A 26,655-nucleotide genomic window follows, 5' to 3' on the forward strand; every position below is an offset into this window, starting at 1 on the left:
AACTATGGACTACGCCTAACAAATACATTGTTTATTATAAACAGTTGGTTCCACTTTATTCAGGAGTCTTTTAAATGACTCGGCATCATTCAACATCAGTACTGATGTCCACACATATTGTTATATTAAAAAGCAGTAATGGGAACCACTGTTTACCTATTTGGTACGTTGGGCTCTAGTACATCATGCATGAAGCCAATAACTGGAGACACACGTTTGGCAGTCATCTGAGGTTCTGGCTTGCAAACTGACAAGCTGTCATAGAATTTCAAAACTGAAAACAGGAATATTTGGCTTAGTCATTTTATTTCAAATGGGGCAGGGTTACAAAATGTTTAGACTAGCTTAATATCATCTCCAACATAAATAAAAGGTACACATTTTTTCCCATATGTACAGAAAATCAGACTCAGAAAATAGAAGTTTTGTTCTTGACAAGAGATGGGTCAAATCATTGCTGAAAAAGTTTGCACACTTCCAAATGGTAAATCAGAGCTTCATTTAAAAACTGTGTAAACATCATAGTGAACAATCAAATGAAGTAACAGACTAGCAACTAAAAATACAATATAACACTTTGTCTTGAATTGTGCCACTCAGTGCTGTATATATGATGGTCCCATCTAACAAAATGTAAAACCCATTGCAGTAAGTAAAGAGTCTCTCCCTAATGAAGACAGGCCTAAGATGGTCTTGTGATTAAAGCATTGGACTGAGACTCAGGAGATGTAGGTTCCATTCTTGATTATGCTGTGGGATCTTTGTGTGACCTTGTGCACATTACTTTGTCTCTCTGTGCCTCTGTTCCCCATCTCTAAGATTATAAAAAATAGTAAAAAGAAAAGGAGTACTTGTGGCACCTTAGAGACTAACCAATTTATTTGAGCATAAGCTTTCGTGAGCTACATTTCGTGAGCTACATTTCGTGAGCTTATGCTCAAATAATTGGTTAGTCTCTAAGGTGCCACAAGTACTCCTTTTCTTTTTGTGAATACAGACTAACACGGCTGTTACTCTGAAACCTGTCATAAAAAATAGTGTTTGTCAGGCGTTCAGATACCAAAATGAGGGGAGCTATATAAAACTTACAGGTAGATAGTAGATAGTAAATATGCTGAACCACTTTGGAAGACATCAGGATTCATCACAATCTTGCCTATGTGGAAAAAGTATAGGCCCATGAAAAGTCAAAGAGCGAATCAAGTTGGTGGGAGTGACTGCCCCACTTGCCCCAAAGTAAAGGATGCCCCAGGGGCAGAGGGACACACTTTTTCACATGATTGACTTCTCTTTGTATTTGTGAAGGATGGGAATTGCATAAATATATATTTATGTGTATGTGCAAATTGTGACCACATTAAGATCTGTGCATGTCTAAGATGGTGCACACTTAAGTTTTTCACATACACTTTTGGAGATGTACCAGGGAGCGGAAAGCATGGGTCCAACATTAGTACTTAGTTTCATTAGACCATAACTTTCTACAACAGCATTTTTAGAGAAGAACCAAATTGTGTTGCTCTTTAGTGTGAACATCTACCTGTAATCAGTGTTAATCGAGGGTAAAATCCTAATTTTATAGACCCTGGTCTTCTGCCATAGACACAACTTAAGTTCAAAAATGTTCTGCTTTCCATTTTTGTATGACTGGACAATGCCATGTGAGTTTAGCTCATAAGAGACTGAAACTGCAAAGGAAATTTTTTGCAAACCATTATTTTTCTGGATAATCCTAGCATTTTTAACTGAAATCCTGATGAGAAACATGAGGAACAGAAACCTGCACATTTCAATTCACTCACAAACACAAGAGAATGGTTTCCATGGAGAGTAATCTGTGTCAGAGAACAGGCAATGAGGAATGATAGAGAGATAACTATGAATCTTAGGCCAAATTGTCACAGGGGCCTCAATCTGGTGTCTAATTCTGTGCCTGCAGTTTTGTTCCCATCAGCCACAGGTGCAGTCAATTAAGGGTGAAAATGGTAGCAGTTAGCAATCTAGCTGCATGATTTGTGGGAGCAGTTGTTTTTTGGGCTCACAAATCTGGAAGTTTGATGTCTAAATTCAGTCATTTCATGCTCACAGTTGATTGAACTCACAAAACTGTATTTTAGTGTAGGCATAAAATTAGAAGCTGTTAGTCTTCTCTCCCAGATGCTTCAGCCCTCATGTTTGTTCAGCATTTGCCCCTAGGACAAAGCCTGAACCATTTAAAGACTGTCTATGGTTACACCACAGCAGTTCAAAATTCCAAGGTCTGTTGTCTCCAGTTTACAACAAAGAGATCCTTTTGGGGCTGAGGCTGCGATACAAATACTCTGATCGTTGTCTCGATTACCAGAGTCTAACAAATCTGCCTGTGATGGATCTGATTTGGTAAGGTGGCAGCCTAGGGATGAACTTCCTGGAATCCCAGTACTTCGAAGGTTATTGTGGATATAACATGATATTTCTACAAGGCCAAAACATAATAGAAAACTAGAACATTACATGGATTATACAGAAATTAATAGATTCATAGCATATCATTTCTGCTGTCATTACTAAAGAAAGCTAAAGATGTATACAGATGATAACAACCCATTCTTCTCTAAGCTCTCATAGCATCTGGACTGTGGGAAAAGGAAACCATCACTTCATGTCACATTCCCTCTGTTAGTCCTCACAAACTTGCCCCTCCCCCCTTGCTTTCTCTGGTAAGATTCCCCTTCAGCTTTTCAAATCTAATGTATTTTATGGTGCCAGATGTAATTTAAATTCCTAAGGGGATGTTTGTATTCTGCCTCCTTGTGGACATCTTACTTCATTGCTCCACAATGGGTTTAGCCTTGAGATCATGAAAGACTTAGATATCACTTTACTCTGGTTGAAGTGGCTTGTTCCAGCATTTTACTCAGCTCTGCTTTCCTGGGCTATGAGTACACAAGCATTTTTTCTTGAAATTTCCCATTGTTGCATTACCACCAGTGCAACTCCATATGTGGGAGTAAAGGTAGAAGTTCTAGGCTAAACCTGCCACTGGTCATCCTGCATATCTAACCCTGCTCAGAGTAGGTCTAGATTACACAGCATTTAGACACTGGTGGGCCACACTCGCACTCCCACTATTCCTACCACTGGTGGAACTTCAAAAGTGGTAAATGTCAAGAAAAATGCTTGTGTAGACAAGGCCACAGGGGACCAACAAATTTCAACCATTTTACTCAGTTGTGAATGGAGTATCCAGTCGAGGAAGAAATAATAATTAGGGTATTAGTATAAAACCAAATATCAGATATCACATCCTGCCATATTTGCTGCACAGAGGCTGTTTTTGAAAGTTTGATCCTTGGAGATCAGGAAAGCACTGAAACCATTTATCTGACAGTCTGTGAGTGACTGGGAATGTACTCCACTAATGGTGGAGAAGCAGATAGCCAAATACAGTAATTATATGCATATGAGTACCGTATTATTCTTCTCTCACAACCAATGGCACCAATACATTTTTACCAAAGCCACTGGGGATTTAAAAGACTCTTAGTACTTCTACAGTAGTTAACACTTTTTTCTCCCCCTTTGACCGCTACAAAGTAATCCTGATTTATAGTTTAATCTTATTTCTAATGGCAACTAAGAGAGAGTGTGAAGAGTAAGTTTGAAAGGTCGTCCTTGAAAGCTTTAATTGGCACCACATGAAAGGGCTTTCAGATCGACAAACCACAAAGGCTCACTGATGGCCACACATTTCTGGTGACTAGAGTTTATGCATACAGCAAGTGGAGACTAGACCCACAAAGAAGTTGTTATGCCAGTACTGTAAATTCTATCTGCAAGTGAAGAAGAGAGTTTTCTATACAGCTCTATACATTTATGCATTAAGGGCCTGCTCCAAAACACAATGAAGTCAAGGGCAGTCTGATTGAGATCAGCTTCTAAGATACTCCTTGACTTTATCGGGAATTGGATCAGGCCTCAAATGCCATCTCAAACAACAGTATCAGCTCCATTTAGATTAAGACGGAGGAAGACGATACAGAATGAAAAATTGTCTGCTTCTTTATTTGCAGATATTCACAAATACAGTCTGAGATACACATGTGATTATTCTTATATGTGTTAGACAGCCTGTGTTAACTGTCCTTTACGTTGGAGCACCTCAGCATAACTGTGAATTAATAACAGTGTCTGTTAAAAGAGCGGTGAGCGAACCTCAAAATGTTTGGAAATTCAATTTGCATAAATACCCCAAAGTTCAAATGTTTACTTAAAGCTGACCTAAACTGAAGTTGTCTCTCCCGACACCCTCAAATGTCCCATCTATTTTTTTAAATTATTATTATTTCATTCATTCCTGTCAATCTTGCTTTTCCTTACTCCTCCACAATGCGAGGCCTTTCTTATCCAAGACACTCCAAAGTGACCCTGAGTTAGGGGCCTGTGGTAAGGGGTTGCATAGAGGGATTGGGAGGTATGAGAATGTGTTAGGAGGTCATGAAGAGAAAGGTTCTGCCAGCTGAGAAATAAGAGGGCCTGGAGCATATTGGGAGGAAGGACTCTTTTTCATAGGGTGACCAGACAGCAAGTGTGAAAAATTGGGACAGGGGTTGGGGGGGGGGGGTGATAAGAACCTATATAAGACAAAGCCCCAAATATCATGACTGTCCCTATAAAATCAGGACATCTGGTCACCCTACTTTTTCTAAACCAGTACAAACCTTAAAAAAAAAAAAAAAAAAGCAGAGTTTGGTTTAATTCAAAATAACCCCTGAGATTCAAGCTGTTTAAGTGATTAATTGTCCATTAAGGGGGTTTTGCACTTGGCAGCACACGCTGACTTCCCTATACATTATTTATTTGTTTTAGTCCCAATATTTTGAAGACCAGTCTTGAGGACATTTAATGTGTGAGAAAATTTGACAAATGAGTCCCACGCAATTCACCCAGAAGAACCATCTCAACTTTTGTGGCTTGTTGCACTTTTTAAGTCTTTTCTAGAGTAGAACAGAATCAGACAAAAACAGAAGGTGCAGAATGTTACTTCTGTGGAATGCTGCATACCACAATAATTTATGGCTTCAGATGTTTATACACACCACTGTTGTCATCAAGTAAGAATCTGGAAGGAATATCCTGAGCCTTATTTAGCATGTATAAGTGATAGAAAGCTAGCTGTCAGGTCCTTCTCCAGTTTCTGGGAGTTAAAATGAGAGCCAGTTGGATCACACAGATTTCTCCAGGGATCAGCAGAAGAAATAATGTTTGCTTTTGATATTCCTCTTTCAGTTATACTGCAGTTTTCTTACGACAGGGCAATGGAGCCACTTCCTGGTCATTAGATTACAACCTCTATTTTGTTTGGGGATGGGGGAGGGGGGAAGACTGAGTACAGCAATAAAAGCCAAACTTTCCATAAATACCTTTTTAATATAGAAAGTAACCGAGGGCCTCATTCTGCAACCCTTACTCAAGTTAAATAGTATTCACATGTTTTTTCTACTCAGTTCAATGTGAATACTCACCTATGTCAGACTCAATGTAAAGGTTGCAGAATCAAGACCTAAGAGGGTTGGTGTTTTTGTGTCATCTTCCACTTAAGGAACAATGCAGAATTTCAGAAATCCCTTCTTACAAAGATCAGATTAAATTAGATTCAACAAGTACATTAATACCTTTAAAAACTGCCTGCATTATACATGTACCTAGTGCTATAGGAACCTGGGGTCAGATTGTGGCTTGTTGTTTGAAAGGTGGCTGAGGTGGGAAAGAGTGCAAGGGAACTGGATTTTTAAGAATAATATTACTGCATCTTTTCCCATCCACACTAAATATTCCACATGGTGATAATGACACCAATGGAGTTACCACTTTTCAAATGGGTACTTACTTTAGTCTCACTATTGTAAATGGCGCCACACATAATCTTTGGATAAGAAACAGAATAGTGAAATACTTCTGTTATCACAGTAGCAGCCATGTTAGTCTGTATTCGCAAGAAGAAAAGGAGTACTTTTGGCACCTTAGAGACTAACCAATTTATTTGAGCATAAGCTTTCATGAGCTACAGCTCACTTCATCGTGTCTTTTATTTTAGCCTTGGGAGAATCAAAGCCCCAAAGAGACCATTTTTGAATAAAATTTTAAGTATGATGCATTTTCACAGGGAGTCCATCAGATCATTTGGTTAGCTGATGTGGAGGAATATTCTGAAGAAGTGTGTTAATTCTAAAAATCTGGAGAATACACTCATTATGCCAGGTTTCAGAGTAACAGCCATGTTAGTCTGTATTCGCAAAAAGAAAAGGAGTACTTGTGGCACCTTAGAGACTAACCAATTTATTTGAGCATAAGCTTTCGTGAGCTACAGCTCACTTCATCATTATGCCAACTCACATACTGGTAGCCCCAGTTGGTAATGATATTGACATTAAAGGTAGTCTATGTATTTGTGAAGTGATAGTGTGTCACGATACCATTTTATTCATTCAGGAGTGGTGCTTCCCACAGTCTTGTTATTCTAAATGGCACATTCACAAACTTTGGATAATAGACCGAGTAGCAAAATGCTTCTGTCATCTTGTCTTTTCTCTCAGAGTTACTGAAAAAACAGCGGGATGGAAGAGGGCATTTTAGTATAAAATATTTTGGCACAGTAGAAAGTATTTACCCAGTAAGCCCATGAGATCATTTTATTAGAAGGTAAATGATTAGTTGACTTGGGAAAATGTGCTGAATAGCTGTCTGAATTTAAAAAATCTGGAGAGTCAACTCATTATACTGAATCACACATAGGTGGCCCCAATTCGTAGTGATATTGGCATCAAATGTAATCTATTTATTCATGCAGTGAAAGCCTTTCACATTTGTGCAGACCCCTCTTCTTGAATGAAAAGTTTACACAATAATTAGAGCTTCTGGGGATATTTTGTGTTTATTTTTCCAAACATTTGAAGTATTCTTCAGCATCTGTCTATGCTGCCATGAAGCAGAGTTTCCAGAACTATTTTTTTCTGACACTGTATAGTATTGCTCCTCAAGCTGAGAGGGTTTGAGCTATCAAATTTGTGGTACTCCCCAGTGCCTACTTGACAAGAAATAGTGTGAACCTGATATCTGAGTTTGAGGAAAACAGAAGATAGGCCAAATTGTTTTAGCAGGGTTTGGGGAGATTGAACCAAGGTTTAACACCAAATCTGCAACTCCTTTCAATAAGATCCAGCTGGTAAATATCCATTTAGCTCCCAGTGTCATCCTCCAGTCTAAGAAAAAACCCTTGTAAGTGTTGTACCATATGCATGACGCAAATGTGAGCTGTCACAGGTTTGTAGTCTCTCTGGGAATCAAACCACAGCCTTGAATTGTTATTAGCCTAGCAGTTGTTATGTTGTGACTAGAAAGTGAAAATAGGTATAAATATCATGCATCATGGCCTTTAGAAATTATGTGAGACATCTGGATACATGTGCCTGACTAATGCAACAAATACTTCCTGCCACTCTCTGAAATGATCTAGTGTCCCACACAGCTAGTTACATTTTGAAGGGCTGGAACACCATAAACATGCCTGGTGCTCCTCTTCAGCTCTCCAGCTAATTAAGAGTGCCCTTCTGTCCAAATAGAAGAGAGAGAGAACAGCAAAACCACCTCTTCCAGACCATAAAATGTACTGTTCATCCATCTTGCCCAAAAGCCTAGTTAAGATATTAAAGATATTTTATTTGGCTAGTTTGCTCAACTCTCAGCATGGTTAACTCTCAGCAATGCAACTTAATCATTAGCATAGAACTGAGTGTTAAGAGGTATCACTGGGGGTCCCAATCCCATGGTCCTTAATTCCTTCCTCAAACTGCAGGACTCTCATCGAGTAGTCTCTGTCTACACTGAAATTAATTGAACTACTCCCCCAGAGTGACCGGTTGTTAAAGTCTGGCTCTTTGTGTCTGTTTATTTCTAAAGAGCCAGAGTCTGCTGTCCTTACTCTCACTAAGTAATTCACTATTCTATTAATATTCCCACTGAAATCAGTAGGCTAGATTGGCTGAGCAGGGGTGAAAGATCCCTCATCCTTTTGCTCATCCTACCTGCGTCTTATCTGAAGGGCAGTCCCTCTTTCTGAAACGGTGGGATGGAAGAGCGTGGGACCTTACTTGAGATGGGAAATAAGCTATATTAATTCAAGAGCCACACAATCACTTTTGTGACACTGAGTCAGTTTCTTCCCACAACTTGCCCCTGGGGTGAAGTATTTGTTTATCAACCCTTACTCACTGCTGAACCTAAACAGAGCAAAGCTTACTATTGCTCCTAGCTACTTTCATAGTTCTTACAGCCTTTGTAAAATCAACTATAGGGAATGTAAGAGACAGAAGTCATTCTTGCTTCCCATTGTCATGATACCATACAGCAGAATAGGACCCACTGAACAACAGCCTGGTGTTGAGTAAATCATGAAAACTAGACATAAAATAGAAATTGACACTCACCTTCTCCTCCCTTAAAGAAACTGTTTAAAGATTGGGGTCAAATTGGAACCTAGTGCTAGCATGGTCACTGTTATTATTATTATAGCACCACAGAAGCCTTGAATAATTACCCACCCAGTTTCACAGAATGGTAAGAAATGTGACAGTGACTGATTCAGGGCATAGATGAAGAGATAAGGAATTGGGCGGTGTTTCAGCATATGAGCCTATTAAAAGAGAAATACTTGTATATTCTGCCCATGTTCAGCATATGAAGGGAAAAGTTTCTCCTTACTATTTTATTCCATATACATGTAAACACATACACAAATCCAAATAGCTGTGTGTATAAGCTATGAAAATGTATTTTACTATGTGCTACTACCAGTACTGAAAGCATATGAGCAAAAAGCTTCCATATGAGGAGAGATTAATAAGAATGGGACTTACCAGCTTGGGAAAGAGATGATTAAGGGGAGGATATGATAGAGGTCTATAAAATTATGACTGGTGTGGAGAAAAGTAAATAATGAAGTGTTATTTACTCCTTCTCATAACACAAGAACTAGGGGTCACCAAATGAAATTAATAGGCATTGGGTTTACAAAAAACAAAAGGAAGTATTTATTCATGCAATACACAGTTAACCTGTGGAACTTTCTGCAAGAGGATGTTGTCAAGGCCAAGACAGCAACAGGGTTCAAAAAAGAACTAGATAAGTTCTTGGAGGATAGGTCCATCAATGGCTATTAGCCAGGATGGGCAGGGATGCAAAACCATGCTCTGAAGAGTCCCGAGCCTCTGTTTGCCAGAAGCTGGCAATGGGCCCCAGGGGTAGATCCCTTGATGATTACCTGTTCTGTTCATTCCCTCTGAGGCACCTGGCATTGGTCACTGTCAGAAGACAGGATGCTGGGGTAGATGGACCATTGGTCTGACCCAGTATGGCTGTTTTTATGTTCTTAAGTTAAAGGATAACTAAACACTTCTAAGCCATTTTCAGCTGTATCTTCCCCTGAGAAATTTGTAAAATTGAGCATAGAAAACTTTCCTCTGGAGCATTTCAGCATCCAACAGCACATTTGTGTTGGGGATTGGTAAAGGGGCAAAGCAGAAAGCCAACTGAAGCTCTTTCACTGAAATTAAGTGCACTAATTTACAGGTCTTGGAGAATTCATTTCTTGAATGCTAGTAAAAAAATGTAATGAGTTGTTGCAAAATGATGACCAAACCCTATTCATCACATCTTAGATTAAGGTGTATCTAATTGTGTGTGCGATTGATAAATCATCCATAAAAGTAATGCTGAGGAGATACCAATAAAAATGTAATGAATGCTTATATTGTGTTCTCAAATAGTATCAGTCATATTACTGAGAAAAATAAGGTAATGGAAATATATTTATTATGATTAATAAAGCTTTGTGTACAAGGATGTCACAATTTCCATTTTAACTAAGTTAATTTTGTTCTACTAAAGAAGTTGTTAATATTAAAACCGGTTGGGAATTTTTGCCAAAACTTTTTTTTTTTTTAATGCTGATTCATCACAACCAAAACTTTTTGCAGAAACATGGATGTTTTGGTGCAACTTTTATTGGGAAGATTTCTCAAGTCCAGGATGGTATACCTGATCAAAATCACAGAGAGAGTGTGGTTAGAGCTCTTCCTTGAGATGTGGGAGATTTAGGTTCAAGTTCCTGCCGTGAATCAGGAAGACCAGGAATTTAAACCTTGACCTCCCACATCCCATGCATTGGCCTAACCGTGGGGTATTGGCTATTCTGGGGTATAGTTCTTCCTCTCCAAAAATTCTGAAAGGTGTCCTGTTTGGTTTTAAGTAGAATGAAAACCAATTCTGAAACCTCAAAATTTGTTGCAAAAAGGAATTCTTTGGCTAGGACTACTATATATGAGCATGGAATATACAGAAATTATCAATGAACAACCCCTGTTAAAATTGTATAGATTTCTAAAAGTTCCCTCTGTAAGCCAAATCTGCCATGTTTTATGATGCATGAACTCTGAGGGGCAAATTTTGCTACTAGTTAATGGATAAATAATGTCCAAAGGGTCAGATTCTGATCTCAGTTACACTGATGTAATTCTAGTCTAGCTCCTGTGACTTCAATGTAGCTATTCTTCTATTACTCCACTGAGACTGAGATTAAAATCAAGCCCACAGACTTCAGTGGGAGCATGTATATGTTCAAAGATCGAATAGGGCCTGTATGTGTACCCTGTATATGAAGTATGGAAATGTGACTTTAATACAATCTAGCTTTGCTCTGTTGTTCGCATACATTGTGTGAGGTGGATACAACATGTTGATGAGATTTTGGCTCTATTTTTGTCTGAAACTGATCCTACTAAGTTGGATGAGATACCTGAATTACTTGGCTCCAGTCATGCAACTCAAGATGGAGATCAAATCAGAGGAACAGTTTCCCTTTCATCAATGTAGTGTTGTGGAGACCAGGAAATAAGTTTGGCTGCCTCATGTTTTTTAAGGACTTATCATCATGAAACAGATGAGTGTCTATGAATGACAGCATGCTGTGCCACAGTCAGAATCCAGAGAAGCTCTGCATGGTTTCAGGGCATTTTCTTAGACAAAAAGATATAATGGAAAATAGAATATGGGGGTTGGAAGCATCTAGTCCAACCCCCTGCTCAAAGTAGGACCAAGCCCCAACTTTTGCCCCAGATTCCTAAATGGCCCCTTCAAGGATTGAACTCATAACCCTGGATTTAGCAGGCCAATGCTCAAACCACTGTGCTGTCCCTCCCCCAAATCATAAAAAATGTAGGGCTGGAAGGGACCTCAAGAAGACATTTAGTCAGCCCTCTGTGCTAAGGTAGGACCAAGTACACCTAGACCATCCCTGACATGTGTTTGTCTAACCTGTTCTTAAAAACCTCCAGTGATGGGGATTCCACAACCTCCTTTGGACACCTATTCCATGCTTAAATATCCTTATAGTTAGAAAGTTTTTCCTAATATCTAACCTAAATCTCCCTTGCTGCAGATTAAGGCCATGACTTTTTTTTCTATTTAAAGTGGGCATGGATAACAATTGATCATCTTCCTCTTTTATAACACATATTTGAAGACTGTTACTAAGTCTCCCCTCAATCTTCTTCTCAAGACTAAATATGCCCAGTTTTTTTAACCTTTCCTCATAGGTCAGGTTGTAAAACCTTTTCTCATTTTTGTTGCTGTCCTCTGGACTCTCTCCAGTTAGTCCACATCTTTCTTAAAGTGTGGCGCCCAGAACTGGACACAGTACCCCAGCTGATGCCTCACCAGTGTTGAATAGAATGGGACAATTACCTACCATGTCTTACCTACAACACTGCTATTAATACACCCCAGAATGAGTTAGCCTTTTTTGCCAGTGCATCATATTGTTGACTCACATTGAACCTCTGATTCACTACACCCCCCATATCTTTTTCTGACTAGTCAGTTATTCCCCATTTTGTAGTTGTGCATTTGATTTTTTCTTCCTAAGCATAGTGCTGTACTTTGCACTTGTCTTTACTGAATGTTATTTTGTTGAATTCAAACCAATTCTCCAATTTCTCAAGGTTGGTTTGCATTCTAATCCTGTACTCCAAAGTGCTGGCAACCCCACCCAGCTTGGTGTCATCCACACATTTTATAAGAATACTCTCCATTCCATTATCCAACTCATTAATGAAAATATTTTATAGTACCGGACCGAGGACTGACCCCTGCAGGCCCCCACTAGATATGGCCCCCTAGACTGACAACAAACCATTGATAACTACTCTTTGAGTATGGTCTTTAAACCAGTTTTGCACACACCTTATAGCATTTTCACCTAGGTCATATTTCTCTAGTTTTCTTATGAGAATGTCATGTCAAAAGCCTGACTAAAATCAAGATCTATCAAATTTACAATTTCACCCCTATCGACAAAGTCAGTAACCCTGTCCAAAAAAAAATTTGGTTGGTCTCGCATGATTTGTTCTGGTCAAATCCATGTTGGCTATCATGTATAACCCTCTTATCCTCAAGGTGGTTACAAATTTATTGTTTAATAATTTGTTCCAGTATCTTTCCAGGTATCAAATTAGGCTGACTGGTCTTTATGATTCCACAGGTACTCTTTGTTCCCCTTTTGTTCCCATAGATGAAATGTATCAAAGTTTGGTTACTTTCCAAAGTTTGAGGTGGGTTTTGACATTGAAAAATTGCCCTTCATAGGGAAACGATGCAAAATAACTGCATTTCCTAAAGTACACAAAAGAAGCTCCTGTGGATATTAGGGGAGTGCAGAAGGGGAGCTACTCTCCTCCTAAGATGTGCAAAAGATCTCTTTTCTCCATCCAAAATAAAGTTGGAGGCTGTGGCTGACCAGAGCTTGTAGGAAGATATTGGGGACATGCCCAAGCACTGATGAAGCAACTGTAAAAGAAGAAAGTTTATTAAAAAGATATGTTCCAGGGGAGATCTAAGTTCTACTTGCAAGCATTACCCCAGCTGTAGACCTGGCAAGGAGCATAGGGCATGGGCGGCAAGTATCAGAGGCTGGGGGAGGCTGAGTCTCCCCAAACAACCAGGTGTGGCCCTGCCCACACTTCACCCCCAGTCCTGTCCTGTTTCCCACTCTGTGGGTGGCTCTTCTCTTGTGCTATGTCCCCAGCTGGGGCCAGCACTGGGGCCGTGCTGCCCGGCCACCCAGTGCTCCAGGGCTGCGGCCACACTGGCCAGCCTCCCAGCTCTCCAAGGCTGGAGTGGGCTGGGGCCATGCTGCCCAGCCTCCCAGCGCTCTGAAGCCAGAAGGGGCTGGGGCCATGCTGCTTGGCCTCCTGGCACTCTGGGGCTGAGATGAGGGGAGGCTGGGGCCACGTTCTAGGGCTGGGGGTGCTGGGACTGTGCTGCCTGGCCTCCCAGCACTCTGGGGTTAGGCGGGCTGGGGCTACACTGCCCGGCCTCCTGACACTCCGGGGCTGGAGGTGCTCCGGGGGCTGAGGGCACTAGCCTGGTGAGGGGGCCAGCGGCTGCAGTGGGGGGGTTCTGGGCATGGAAGGGGCGGGCCTGGAGGGCTAGCCTCCCTGAGGCAGTGGTTCACCTGCCGCCCTTGAGCATAGGAGTGGCTTCTCCCTTCCTTTGCTCTTTAGTATGTGGGCAAACTGTGGAGTTTCCTGGGGAAGAGGCATCAGAAATTGGGGTTGACTAGGGAGTGGGAGTTTTGGGGAGATGGTGAAGAGGAGACTTTGGAGATAGGCAGCCACTGAAACTGGAGTCAGGTTTCCATGGATCATGATGAGCCTTACACAGAAAATTTTCAGCAGGACCAGGCTCCCACCAGTTACATAGAACTCTGCTTCCACAAGGGGGCAGAGTTCAGGCTGTGCATACAACCTCATCTTTGTCATTGCTTGGCACTTGATTTCTTGCCCATGCAATCATAGCATTATCTTAATACAGTTAATTTGTATTAACTGTATTAACTCCATAAACCATGGAATTTTCCAGATTATATTGGGAATAACAATGATCATGGCAACATTATTAACAAGAAGGAATGAAAAATAGGTGTGATGTGTGCAGATAGATTACAACCCTAAATAATTGTTTCAATTTGAAAATATTATAATCCTGTGGTCTTTTTGTATTGTTGAATCTGGGAACTGTTTTTTAATCTTTGGAAGTTTTCAGTAAGAAGGGAGTTACAGTACATTTCTTGTTAAGATGGTAAGTGCTCTAGCAATGTAGAGAGAATGTTATAATCAGCATGTTCTTGTATGGCAATATGCTGTATTAATCTGATCATGTTTTCAATCACTTTTAGTAAAGTGTATCTGCATTCATAGGTATAAACCTCCTTATTATCTGTAAATTACAATTTGGAATGTCATGATTTATTTTATAGCATAAAGCTATTAAATGAATACTGACAGCACTATTAGTTCTCTGATTTTGAACTGAAGTACAAGTCAACTCTATTTAAGTCACTGTCTTCAGAAGCCGCAAATAAATGTGCAGTTAAAAGGGTTCCATAAGTTAATAAGAGCAGAATTAGTAAAGAAGTGAGCAAGTTAGGAACATAGAAATTGACATGCCAGATCAGATTAATGGATCTTTTAGTCTAATATCCTGTCTCCACCAGTGGCCAGTACCCAATGCTTTAAAATAAAGCAAAACACTAGAGATGGGTCAATAACTAGATTCATTCAGAATACAGAGAATAGGCCTGGTGTTCTATAAATATTTAGATAACTGAATATGAGTATTACTTATCCTCCAACCACCCCCACCCGCATCACTGGAAAGTAGAACCCATCTGAATTCCATACCCTTTGGGATTCTCTACTTATTTTTGTCCTCTGAAAGAGGTCAGTTATGGCCTGAACTATGTACTCCTCTTATTTACTTTTCCATGTTGAATGCCACCCCTCCTCCTCAACAGCTATTCAGGAAGCTGCATGTGGTTGGAATTGCCCTCATACCATGAAAAAGACTTCTGATGTGGCGTCAGGGGACTGTCCTGTGTACATAATGCATCAGCCAGGCAGAAAAGCTACTGTCCAGGGCTTCACCATTGTACTGACTATCTGAGGTGAAGACACTCCAGACTCCTAGGCAGCAGTTTCCAGCAAGGAAAGCAAAAGTGTTTGCCTACTTGAAGCACTGAAGTAGGATGTTTAATTACCTGTTTTTCCACCCTGTCTAAGGGCATGGCTACACTTGCAGATGTAGAGTGCTTTGAGTTAAACCGGCCTTCAGAGAGTGCAGTAGGGAAAGCGCTGCAGTCTTCCCACACTGACAGAAACAAGCGCACTGGCATGGCCACATTTGCGGCACTTGCAGCAGTATTGGGAGCAGTGCATTATGGGCAGCTATCCCACAGAACACCTCTTCTTATTCTGACACTGTGGCTTGTGGGAATGGGGCGGGGAGTGCGGGGCATTCTGGGTCCTGTCCCAACCCCCCGTGATGCATCGGTTCGCATCCCAGCGATCCCTGTGCTTCCGTCCACATTTGGTGCCATCTTTCAACGCTTTCTGTATTGCGCGCTCTGTCTTCCCTTTTGGTCTGCGGGAATGGAGCCCAAACTGCTGAGGAGTATGCTGACAAGTCTCGCCAGCATGTCCTGTTTGGCAGTCGAGTTATTCCTTATGATCCAAAGTGACAGTGAGGGCTCCAACAATGATATCAACTCGAGTAACACATATGACACGAGTTTGCTTGTGGCATTCACGGACATGCTCACCACCACAGAACACCGCTTTTGGGCTCAGGAAACAAGCACTGAGTGGAGGGATCACATAGTCATGCAAGTCTGGAATGACGAGCAGTGGCTGCAGAACTTTCAGATGAGAAAAGCCACTGTCATGGGACTGTATGAGGAGCTCGCCCCCACCCTGCGGTGCAAGGACACGAGATTGAGAGCTGCCCGATGGTGGAGAAGCAGGTGGCTATTGCAGTCTGGAGGCTGGCAACTCCAGACAGCTACCGATCGGTCATTAACCAGTTTAGAATGGGGAAGTCGACCACTGGAATCGAATTGATGCAAGTTGGCAGGGCCATTAATCGCATCCTGCTCAGAAGAACTGTGACTCTGGGTAACATGTATGACATTGTGGATGGCTTTGCACAAATTAGTTTCCCTAACTGTGGAGGGGCAATAGATGGCACACATATTCCAGTTCTGGCACCAGCCCACCTAGCCTTCAGGATGGCTATACTGCATGGTGATGGGAGTTGAGTGCAGAGAGTAAGGGTCGTAGTTTTCAGGGCTGGGTGGTGAAGCTACAGGTGTTGGAGGCAGCTGGTGGTGGTAAGAACCCAGATGTTGGGGAAAATGGATTGGAGGTGACATGGGGGCACAAGGGAAAGAGTTTTGGGACCAGGGCTGCGGGGGGGTCGGGCACATTAGTGTTCTGCCTGCATGGCTACGAGCGCCTGGATCAAGTCTTGGCATTCCATTATGCTTATCAGCTGATCCATGCTTTGCTGCCAGAGCACCACGCTTTTGTGCCAGCGCTCCTCATTCTGCTGGTGGATCCTCCTTTCAGGGTCCCACCGCTCCCTCAGTTTTTGATTTTCATTACTTGAATGCTGCATTACTTCATGCAACATGTCTTCCTTGCTTCTACGTGGCCTCTTTCTGATTCTTTGGAGTCTTTTGGCCGGTGATAATACGTACAGCTGAGATCTCAAGGTTGCATCTGTAAAGGCAAAATGCAACACTTAACAGAGGCAGCATTGTTCACACCAGACAGAGCAATGATTCCCCCATACTTAAGGGCAAGCACAATCTACACAATAGCATAATTTGCCCATCCCAAAGCAAGCGCACATAACCCCCGGGAGTCCCAAAATGGTGAGTAAGCACAGGGTCAAGCGTGACTGACTGTTTCACAGCTGTACTGTCCTCTGGGTTTCTGTGCCTTGGGGAGAGCCAACAGTGGCAGGAGGCCCCTACACTGAACACTGTCCCCACATTTTCCACAGCGGTTCATCATGGAAGATATCTCGCTGCTGAGGGTTACCTGGGAAGCAAGGGAGGGTCTTCTACTGCAATGCGGATTCCGCCCTGGCCCATATACAGCTTGCCTATGTGCAGCAATGGTCCCCCTGCCCCTCACGGCACAGTGGCGCGGACAAGTTATTCCTACTGGAACAAGGACCACAGTAGCTCTCCCGAGAAACCTGTGCAAGCACATTGCCCATGTTCTGGATGAGACCTTTGAAGAGATCACCGAGGCTGATTAACGCGATGTGAGAGAACACATCAACGCCCTATTCTGCATCTAGGCATGCATGCAGCCCTAATCCTCCTCACCCCAAGAGCCCACACCAAATAACTTCCTTCCCAAAATAAAAGCTGCTTACTGGGAAACTCCTCTGGTGTTTGTCCTTCCCCAAGCACCAGCCACCACGACTGGCTACCTTCCTCCGGGCTTGAGAACAGCTCCTGGCTGCATGCATCTAGGGATTCCAGGGTGTCTTCCTCCACCTCAGCACCCTCGCTCCCATTTTGCTCCTCCTCCTCCCGCCTTGTTGCACTGGCTTCCGAGATGTCGATGATGGTACTCGGAGTGGAGGTGCGGTCAGCCACAAATATCGCGTCCAGCTCTTTGTAGAAATGGCAGGTCTCAGGGGCAGCACCGGAACGGCTGTTTGCCTTGCAGGCTTTGCGGTAGGCATTCTGCAGCTCCTTCACTTTAATCCTCCACTGCAGTGCGTCCCAGTCATGGCCCCTTTCCATCATGTCCCTTGATATCTGCCCGAAGGTATCGTAATTCCTACGGCTGGAGCGCAGCTGGGACTGGACAGCTTCCTCCCCGCAAACACTGATGAAGTCCAGAACCTCAGCATTGCTCCGTACTGGGGATCGCCTGGCACGTGGAGGCATGGTCACCTGGAAAGATTCACTGCGAGCACTCCATGCCTGGCTGAGCAAACAGGAAGGGGATTTTCAGAATTCCCAGTGAATTTAAAGGGCGGGTCTGACGGTTGGTCACCTGAGGGCAGGGCAGTAGAGTTCAAAGTGATGACCAGAGTGGCTAGCACTGGCATTGTGGGACACTTCTGGAGGCCGATCAGAGCGCACTATAGGACCAGGGCGTCCACACTGGAGCCGCAGTGCTCCAGCAGGGGCTCAGCAAACGTTATTCCAGTCACCAAGGTGGAGTACTAGCAGCGCTGTAGCCATGGAGTCAGAGCGCTCTACGCGCCTTGCCAGTGTGGACGGGTAGTGAGCTAGTGCGCCCGGGGCTCCTTTAATGCATTCTCACTCACAAGTGTAGCCAAGCCCTAAGCTGCCATAGCCATGCCTTTTAATAGTCAAAAATCATCCATCTTTATGTAAATCATACTCTATCTCAAAGGCCTCCTGCACCAATAAATGATTTTAAGACTTCCTCTCTTCTACAACTTAAACCAACTTCTTTTTCATCAAGTCCTATCTGTTTCTACACAATAAAACTCACCCCTCTCTGGAAAAAAGATTAATAAAAATCTTTATGGCCTTAAACCACATCCCCATCTTAAATTCAGTTTATCCCTTGGTCCTATTATAATATTTACCACCACTACAACTAATAATAATCATGGCCCTGTTCCGGTTGGAAGTTAATCGCATCCTACTAGATCAGAGGTGGGCAAACTAAGGCCCGTGGGCCACATCCAGCCCGCGGGACTCGCCTGCCCGGCCCCTGAGATCTTGGCTTGGGAGACTAGCCCCTGGCCCTTCTTCCCCTGTTGTTCCCCCTCCCCTGCAACCTCAGCTCACTGTGCCACCAGCACAATGCTCTGGGCGGCAGAGCTGCGAGCTCCTGCCGGGCAGCGCAGTTACAGAGCCGCCGCCTGACCCGGTGCTCTGTGCTGCGCGGTGGCGTGGCTGGCTCCGGCTGCGCGGCACGGCTGCCTGTCCTGGTACTATGGGCGGCTCGTCTGTAGGGCCGCCAGCCACCAGTGCTCCAGGCAGCGCGGTAAGGGGGCAGGGAGCAGGGGGTCTTGGATAAAGGACAAGGCAGTTCAGGGTGGTGGTCAGGGGGCGGTGGTGTGGATAGGATCGAGGCGGTCAGAGGGCAGGGAACAGGGGGGTTGAATGGGGGCAGGGATCCCAGGGGGGCAGTCAGGAAGGGGGGATTGGATGGGGTGGCGGGGGGCAGTCAGGGGCAGGGGTTCCGGGGGCAGTCAGAGGATGGGGGGGTGGGTGGGGCAGGGGTCCCGGGGGGGGGGGCAGCCAGGAATGACAGGAGGGGTTGGATCGGGTGGGGGGGCAGTCAGGGGACGGACGGGGTGGATGGGGCAAGAGTCCCAGGGAGGGCCATCAGGGGGCAAGAAGAAGGGGGGGTCAGATAGGGGTCGGGGGCCGGGCCACGCCTGGCTGTTTGGGGAGGCAAGACCACCCCTAACCGGCCCTCCATACAATTTCGGAAACCCAATGTGGCCCTCAGGCCAAAAAGTTTGCTCGCCCCTGTACTAGATGCTGAGCACCTTTTAATTCTCTTTGGGTTCAGAATGAGTTGTGATTCAGTGTGCTCAATAACACAATGGGGGTATTTAGCACATTGTAGTTAAGGGCCTTTTCTTCTAATACAAAAGACATCATCTTCCTCTTTTCGACCTTGCTTTAACCAAGGTGGAGTCCAGTCACTTCATTTACACAGATGCAAACCTTTACTTGTAGACCTTTCAGATCTACCTGAACAATGCAATCCAATGGACTCATTAGAATTAGATGTTAGCATTTATATTAAAATATATGTAATGCAAGCTCCTAAATTTACTGTTTTGGGGTCACCTGTAACAGATTGTATCTTCTGTCAGACCTTCTGGGTTCAACATATGCAATTTATGTAGGTTGGTTTTATTAACTTCATTTTTCCATTAGGATAAGAAAAAAACAAAAACTAATCTGAATATATTTAGTTTTACTTTGTTAATTAACCTTAGTAATATGTAAAATTTAAAGTTTTACTGTTTTGGGTAGTGGCTTTATTTCTATCATGTACAAAAGGTGCTCCAGTAATTCCAAACTAACATGCTGATGTCTGAAATAAAATAACTTGTCAATAGTATAATTTTATTCTATTGATGTGCACAGGTAATTTCCCATGAGAAATGAAATATTTCTCTTTAATCATTTAGAACTCCAAATGGGACTCAGATTAATGGAACCAGATGGCCAATCTTCACTACCACTGAACAAAAATACTTAACATTAAACACTGATGCTTCAAAGATATATACAAAATTACGTGCCCAGCAGTGTCGATTCTGGAATGTATTTTTTCCCAAAGTCCTGGAGATAACAGGTAAACTTTTGGTAAATATGCATACATAGGGTATGCTGCTCAATACAAGCTCACTTTCCTGATAGTAGCACTGTATTTCAATTTGAATCTCCAAGCTTATATTTGAAAATGTTATTTCAATGGAATCAAATCCTGATGTCTTTTCTCAAGCAAACTCTCATTCACTTCAGCAGGAGTTTGCCTTGTTACTCTTCAGTGTGTTATGCAAACCCAAATGTGTCTGATAGAGAACAGGTCTGTCTGCTTCCATGTGAGGGGCTTTTGGTGAAGCTATAGTGCAGCAGGCTGTTAATGCTGGAAGTACCAAGTTCGGTCCTCAGTGATGACCATGATGGCCAAAAATGGGAGCTTGTCTGGGATTTGAACTGCCACGGGTGCAGATGCTTAGACTAGGTTTTCTCTACCCTTTGTACCTAATCCACAGAGGATGTGAGTTTACTGCTGCTGCTGCCAGCTGCGGGATTTGGTTCTTTAGGACCACGCTGTAGAAGCTTGTGATTTATTTCTGGAGTTCCAGGGCTCAATCTCTGGTGACAACCATGCAGTATTATATAAAGACTGTGTAAAAAGAACGGAGAGACCTCAGGGTTTAGCCAATGCAAAATACCACTGGATTTTAATTAAGATTGTCTGCATAGTGCTTTAGGAGTGTTTTTCTAAATCACTTTTCATAATTTTTTATTAGTGATGGATAATTGTCACCAGGTTTGGAGTTATAGTTTCAGGGAGGTTTGGAGTTTGGGTTTAGTTATGAAGACTGAAAATTTTGGAAACTTTGCTCTGTGATCCAAATCCATTCAGACTTCAGTACCTGGCTAGATATCTCTTGAAAACTGATTTTCCTGTCAGGGTTCTGGTAGCTTGCATTTTAATGAGCCAATGGTACAGATGAGGGTTGTGAGCCTCTGGATGTTCTTCAGGAACAGTCTTTATAAAAAAAATGTCAGAGTTCCAACCCTCATCTAAGCCTAGAAGGAAAGAAGTGTGTGAAAAGCAAATCAGGGTTTGGAAAGGTTAAATCATAATTTCACACCCTTCCATAAGGTTCAGTTTAAGGTTGGCTCTAGAAGTGGGTAAGTGTCCGTGGCGGCAATAGTTCGTTTTTGTTCTGTTTTTCTGAAATGGTTAATTCATTCCCATTTTGTGCCCTTTGGTCTGTTACAGCTCTGATCGTGCTCCTACTGAAGTCATTATTACTTTTCCCATTTACTTCAAAGGGAGTGTGATGAGATCAATATTTTTATGCTCGATTGAGATCATATCACGGCAGTTTACTGGACTTGAAATCACAGAATCTAAAGGGATAGGACTGGATCATGGGAATGGTCTCAAATTGTCTATTGAAACCATTTGCTTTAATCTATTCTGATCTATTTAGGTTCTTATAACTATGCCACATTATCGGAGTGCAGTGTTCCCATTCACTTCAATAGAAGTAGGTTGGGCTCATTAGTATGTTGTAGGTGATGCTCAGTAGCTCTCAGCATCAGACCTCATTTTATTAAATAAAAAAGGGAAAGGAAGCAGCATTTGTAACCAATTCAAAGTATTATTTGCTGATTGGGTGACGCTTTGCTGTATCTCTTATCACGACACCCCGCCATTTGGCGACTACGTGGGAGATTTTACAAAATAGCAAGTATATTTTTTTTGTGTGCGAATTTGGGTCATTTTCAGGTGAGACATGGGTATTTCAGATGTACACAACGTTGGTTTAATCCGTGTTTTGATCATTAGGCATTACTCATAAAAATGATAATTGTATACTCCATCTGTTTGGATGATGTTATTGATATACGAATGTACTGTGTATACCAAATGTTCTGTGACACGATTTATATCAACACACATGCTTCAGCATCTCTTGGCAGGCCAGCAGAGTTGCCTTGCATGGCCTTGGGCTGGGAAGGATTACAAACCACCTCTCGCAATCTGCCTAGAAAAATGAAAGTATGTTTCTTGATCTACCATAAATCATTTCTTTTAACCCCTAATTTAATATGCATGCTTAAAATATTTTTTGAAAGATTCCATAACATACTCTTGACAAAAGTAAAGGAAGGAGACTGAATGTTGCTAGTGGGTGGTCTTTTGGCACTGCCAGTCTTTAGAACAGAAACGTTAGACCTTTGTATATTTATGTTTCCTACACACAACCTATTCCAGCTGTGAGAAAAAAATCATTTTAATTTCCACTGATAAACTTCCTAGGCTGCACTTTCATTGCAAAGGTTCCTTTCAATGAACCACTGAGTACAAAATAATATTTTTGAAATCTCTTTAGTTCCCAAAGGACTCAAAGCACTTTACATACCATAGACAGAGATACATCTGCAGATCACTTTACCCAGCACTGAAACACAGCCACCTCTTAGGTGGAAAGTCACAACTGCTTTAATGTACAGCAACACTGCACAACATTAGGACAGAAGTGAAGAAAAATATCATATCCAGTTGAAAGTGCAGCTGGAATTTAGGTAGACAGGAGTGTAATGATTCCAACTGGAATCTGAAGAGGACACCCAAACTGACATGTCTACTCTTGCAAAAAGTGCAGTTGAATATTTTAATTACCTCAAGTGGTCAGAGCCTCAGTTTTATCTGGAAAATGGCACCTCCCGCTATGATGTGTCCTCTGTCACGATGCTGGGGAATCAGTTTGGTACTGAGCCACCCACTAACTCATCTTCCTTTGCTATTCTGTTTATTACTTTGAGGTCTCCTATCTACATAATGACCAGCACCAGTGCTGCTCAACATGTAAGCAAAGCTGGTCGACCACACTCTAGGCAAGACAGACAGTTGGCTAAAGAAGTAAAATATAAGAGACAGCAAAATGTTTAGTGACTCCAGGCTGCAAGGGTGGATCTTTTCCAGTTTCCTAGAGAAGTAAAATGCCCAGAGCTGGCAAAGCTTATAGTATGGCTGCAGATTTAGAAAATTAATAAGAGAAAAACAAATCTCATATATCCAGATAGCAGGAAGAGACACAAATGGAAATGCCAGTCTCTGAATATTTCTAAAGTATTTACTGTTGGTACAGTTTTGTGGGTTTTCTAGTGTCTTTACTTTGGGGTGGATTACCACGCTATCATTGAGGGCCTTAGTGGCAATATATATATTTTTGTTCTGACAATACAAGTAGCCTGGTAAATTGGGCCCTGGAATTGTCGGGCGCGTGCTCTTGATTCTGAAGAAGACAGAACTCTTGCTGCCTCAGGTTGCAGTCCTGCCGGGAGCTGACGTGTCCAGCAGGGGACTGAAAACCCTCAACTCTCACTGGCCTTAAGAAAAACTCAGGGCGCTCAACACCATGGGAGGAACAGGCTTAAATATTTATCGTGCACAAAGGCAAAAAGATTAGTCTGCGGGTATTAGCACTGGCACAATTCACAGCAGTCCTCCTGATGACAGATTCTAAAAGGGTTATCAGGTTTAAGAGCCAGAAGACATTAGTCCTTAACTGTAAGGAATAGGAACTAGAATCATGGATTCATTTTCTCAAAAGAAGTTTGTTAACTCTTTAGCAGCCTCCAGTTCTAAAAGATCTTAATGATCAAAATATTGTGTATCCAAATGAATGTTCCTTCCAATACTCCAACAACCTGTAATGCATCCAGAGCCCTAACTACCACTGTGTCTGTTTCCCCTTGAGCTGGCTATAGGTAGAACAACTTTCAGTTTCCGCTCCATTAGTTCCTCTGGTCTTTTTAAAAATATATATATTTTTAATTTATAGTGAGATTGTGTCATTATATATTACCTATGAAATAACAAAACAAAGATAAAATGTCAGAATAGTCCTATCAATGGATTTTGTGAATGTGCTAAGAAAAATATCCTAAGAAAACTAAGAATTAAACTTGAACATCTTACATGTACAAAAATAGTATCCAAAAGTATTATACATTAGACAAATAGTCAGCTGTATGTAGATCATTAAAATGCCTTCTCATAACACAAGAACTAGGGGTCACAAAACAAAATTAATAGGCATCAAGTTTAAAACAAACAAAAGGAAGACGTTCTTATGTTCTTATGCCACAAGTCAGAAAGTTCAATATCAGAACCAGTTTCCATATTACGTTGGGTTAGATTCAGCAACCATAACTCATGTTGAGTAGTCCCATTGATGCCAGTGGGACTAGTCTCAGAGTAAGGCAATACTTAATATAAGGGTGGTAGGATATGGCCCCTAAAGTCCTCTGCCCATTCATTTTATTTGTCTAACCCCACCCTCCTGCACCCTAGTTAGTAAGGGAGGTAAAACTTATTACGATATTGTATCATCCAAACATTTCTACTTACTGTTAGAAGAAAATAAAAATCTGGTGATTTCCTTAAAAACAAACAAGCAAACAAAAAAACCTGCTTTGTTGGTTAAAGATGCACAGATCTCCCGAAATTGTATGGATGACTAAAGAATATCCAAGAGAGATTTCAAAATACACCTAATCCTCCAGAGCCTTGTACCTGGACAGTTCTTAATATTTATCAGAGCTAAGAGTCAGGAAGATATTTGCAGGTACAGTACCTAATAGCAACTGGGTAGGAAGGAAATATTACTCCTGCCTTATGTTTCCTAGTAAATTATACTATATCATAACTGTTCCATGACCTCTGTCCAGCTCCTAGTGTCCATAACACAAAAATACATTCACAACTGGTGCCCTTTTGGCAGATTTAACAGAGGGGCAAATAAGGGCATGGAGCCAAATTTATCTCTGATGTAACTCCACTGAAATTAGGGTACTGTGACATCACCAAAGCCATGTGGGAAGGGATGTGCTGCCAACTGTTTGATCTGTGGGTATCTTGAACACTTTGCTTTCTTGCTTTGTCAAACCAGCCCCTTTCATGAGCATTAAAGGCCTGATCCAAAAAAGATTCTCTTTAGCGTTAATTATTATGTATCTATTGTTCATTATTATTATTTATTGTTATTTTTTATAATTTATAATTCATAATTTTTATTTATAATCATGTCCTGCAAATCTTTTTGGATAATCAACTACAAAACTTTTTCGAGATTTGCAAATATAAGGAGATTTGGCCATATAAAACTGCATTTATGCTGTTGCATCTGTTAAAATGTATTAATTATTTCATTGGTTGACTTTTGTTATATGGTAGTGAATTCAAGTAACCTCGTGCTCTGAATTGTAATTATTGGTCAAGATGAATTCTCTAATCTCTTTTTGCCTTCTTTCTGTCAGCCCATCTAAGTCACAGGTGGTTGCTTCAAAGAGATTGATGATGTTGGTGATAATGGCATGCATTGACTTGTGACTTCAATTTTGATCTTATCACTGAAAAAGAGCAAACAAATGGGAACCCAGGTTCTTATTTCAGGGCTTTAGTGTCTCTCTTTCCTTTTTAGATTCATAATGGTGGCTAGTTTGAATTTCTCATTCTCCGTTTTCTATAGCTCACTCACTTTTTATTAATGTCATTAGGTAGCACTGAAGTGTCTCATAATTTATGATCCAGACAAATTATTTCTGATTAGAGATGTATGGACAGGAGATGTATTCAACTTTATAAAAAATTTGGGCATGAATACTTTCCAGTCATTAAGACTTCACAAATATCTGAGCCTCTGTACCTGAAATATTCAGGAAGAAATGTAACAGTTGTCTGAATCAATAATTGGGCAACTTTGCATGGATAAATGAGACTGGATAATCATAATCAAGCCTAAGAAAAGCAATAAGATCCAGGTGTTTTTCTCAAAATAGTACTAGTAATGGTCCAAAGCTAAATTACCCATCCATTTGACATAGTTGCAAATAATCTGGCTTTATCTAAGAGTCTGATTTCTTATTTAAAGTAAAAAATATATATATAAGCAGAGAGCAACACTTTATGGTGAAAAAAAAGTGACTGTAAAAGTAGAACATTTAGTATTGAGTATATCTGCTCCTTATAGGTCTTATGAGACATATTTACATAGTTTATTGACCAAAAAAAGTTTTTAATGTTATCAATATTGGGAAAGCCCAAGTTTTGGGGGGATTGATAATGAGAAAACTGGCCAGGAGAAAATAAGAAATTACCTGAAATTTTCCCAAAACTCAAATCTAGTGAAGCCCTAACTATTTTGGAGCTTTGAAAACAAAAAGTTTGGTTCATTTATTTTTTTTATTTTTTGCACATCTTCATTCTTCTTGCCTTCACTATGTTCCGGAAGCAAAGATACTGAATTACTTCTGCTATAATTGAAACTAGGAAGGAATTAAAATCTTATTTAAAAGTCTCTTATCATTAAATTACCAACCTGATTTCCAGACCAAACAGGCTTGGAAAAATTCAGCTGACCTGCAAATAAATAAACTTTATCCCTTCTGACATAAGAATGGCCATACTGGGCTAGACCATTGGTCCATCTAGTCCTGTAACCTGTCTT

At 41.6% G+C, this 26,655-nt stretch overlaps 1 protein-coding gene across 2 annotated transcripts in view; it reads left to right on the top strand.

Moving 5' to 3' along the window:
• BCHE (butyrylcholinesterase) overlaps positions 1-26,655 on the top strand; it is a 51,963-nt gene that overhangs the window by 19,385 nt on the left and 5,923 nt on the right. The window contains exon 3 of one of the 2 annotated variants that reach the window (XM_048864862.2): positions 20,083-20,249. The exons of the other annotated variant lie outside the window; for it this stretch is intronic. Coding sequence (XP_048720819.1) covers positions 20,083-20,249 — 167 coding nt within the window. The remainder of the gene's footprint in view (positions 1-20,082; positions 20,250-26,655) is intronic. 2 annotated transcript variants of the gene reach the window in all.

The sequence above is a fragment of the Caretta caretta genome, chromosome 9, assembly GCF_965140235.1.
Source record: "Caretta caretta isolate rCarCar2 chromosome 9, rCarCar1.hap1, whole genome shotgun sequence".
NCBI classification, from domain to species: Eukaryota; Metazoa; Chordata; order Testudines; family Cheloniidae; genus Caretta; species Caretta caretta.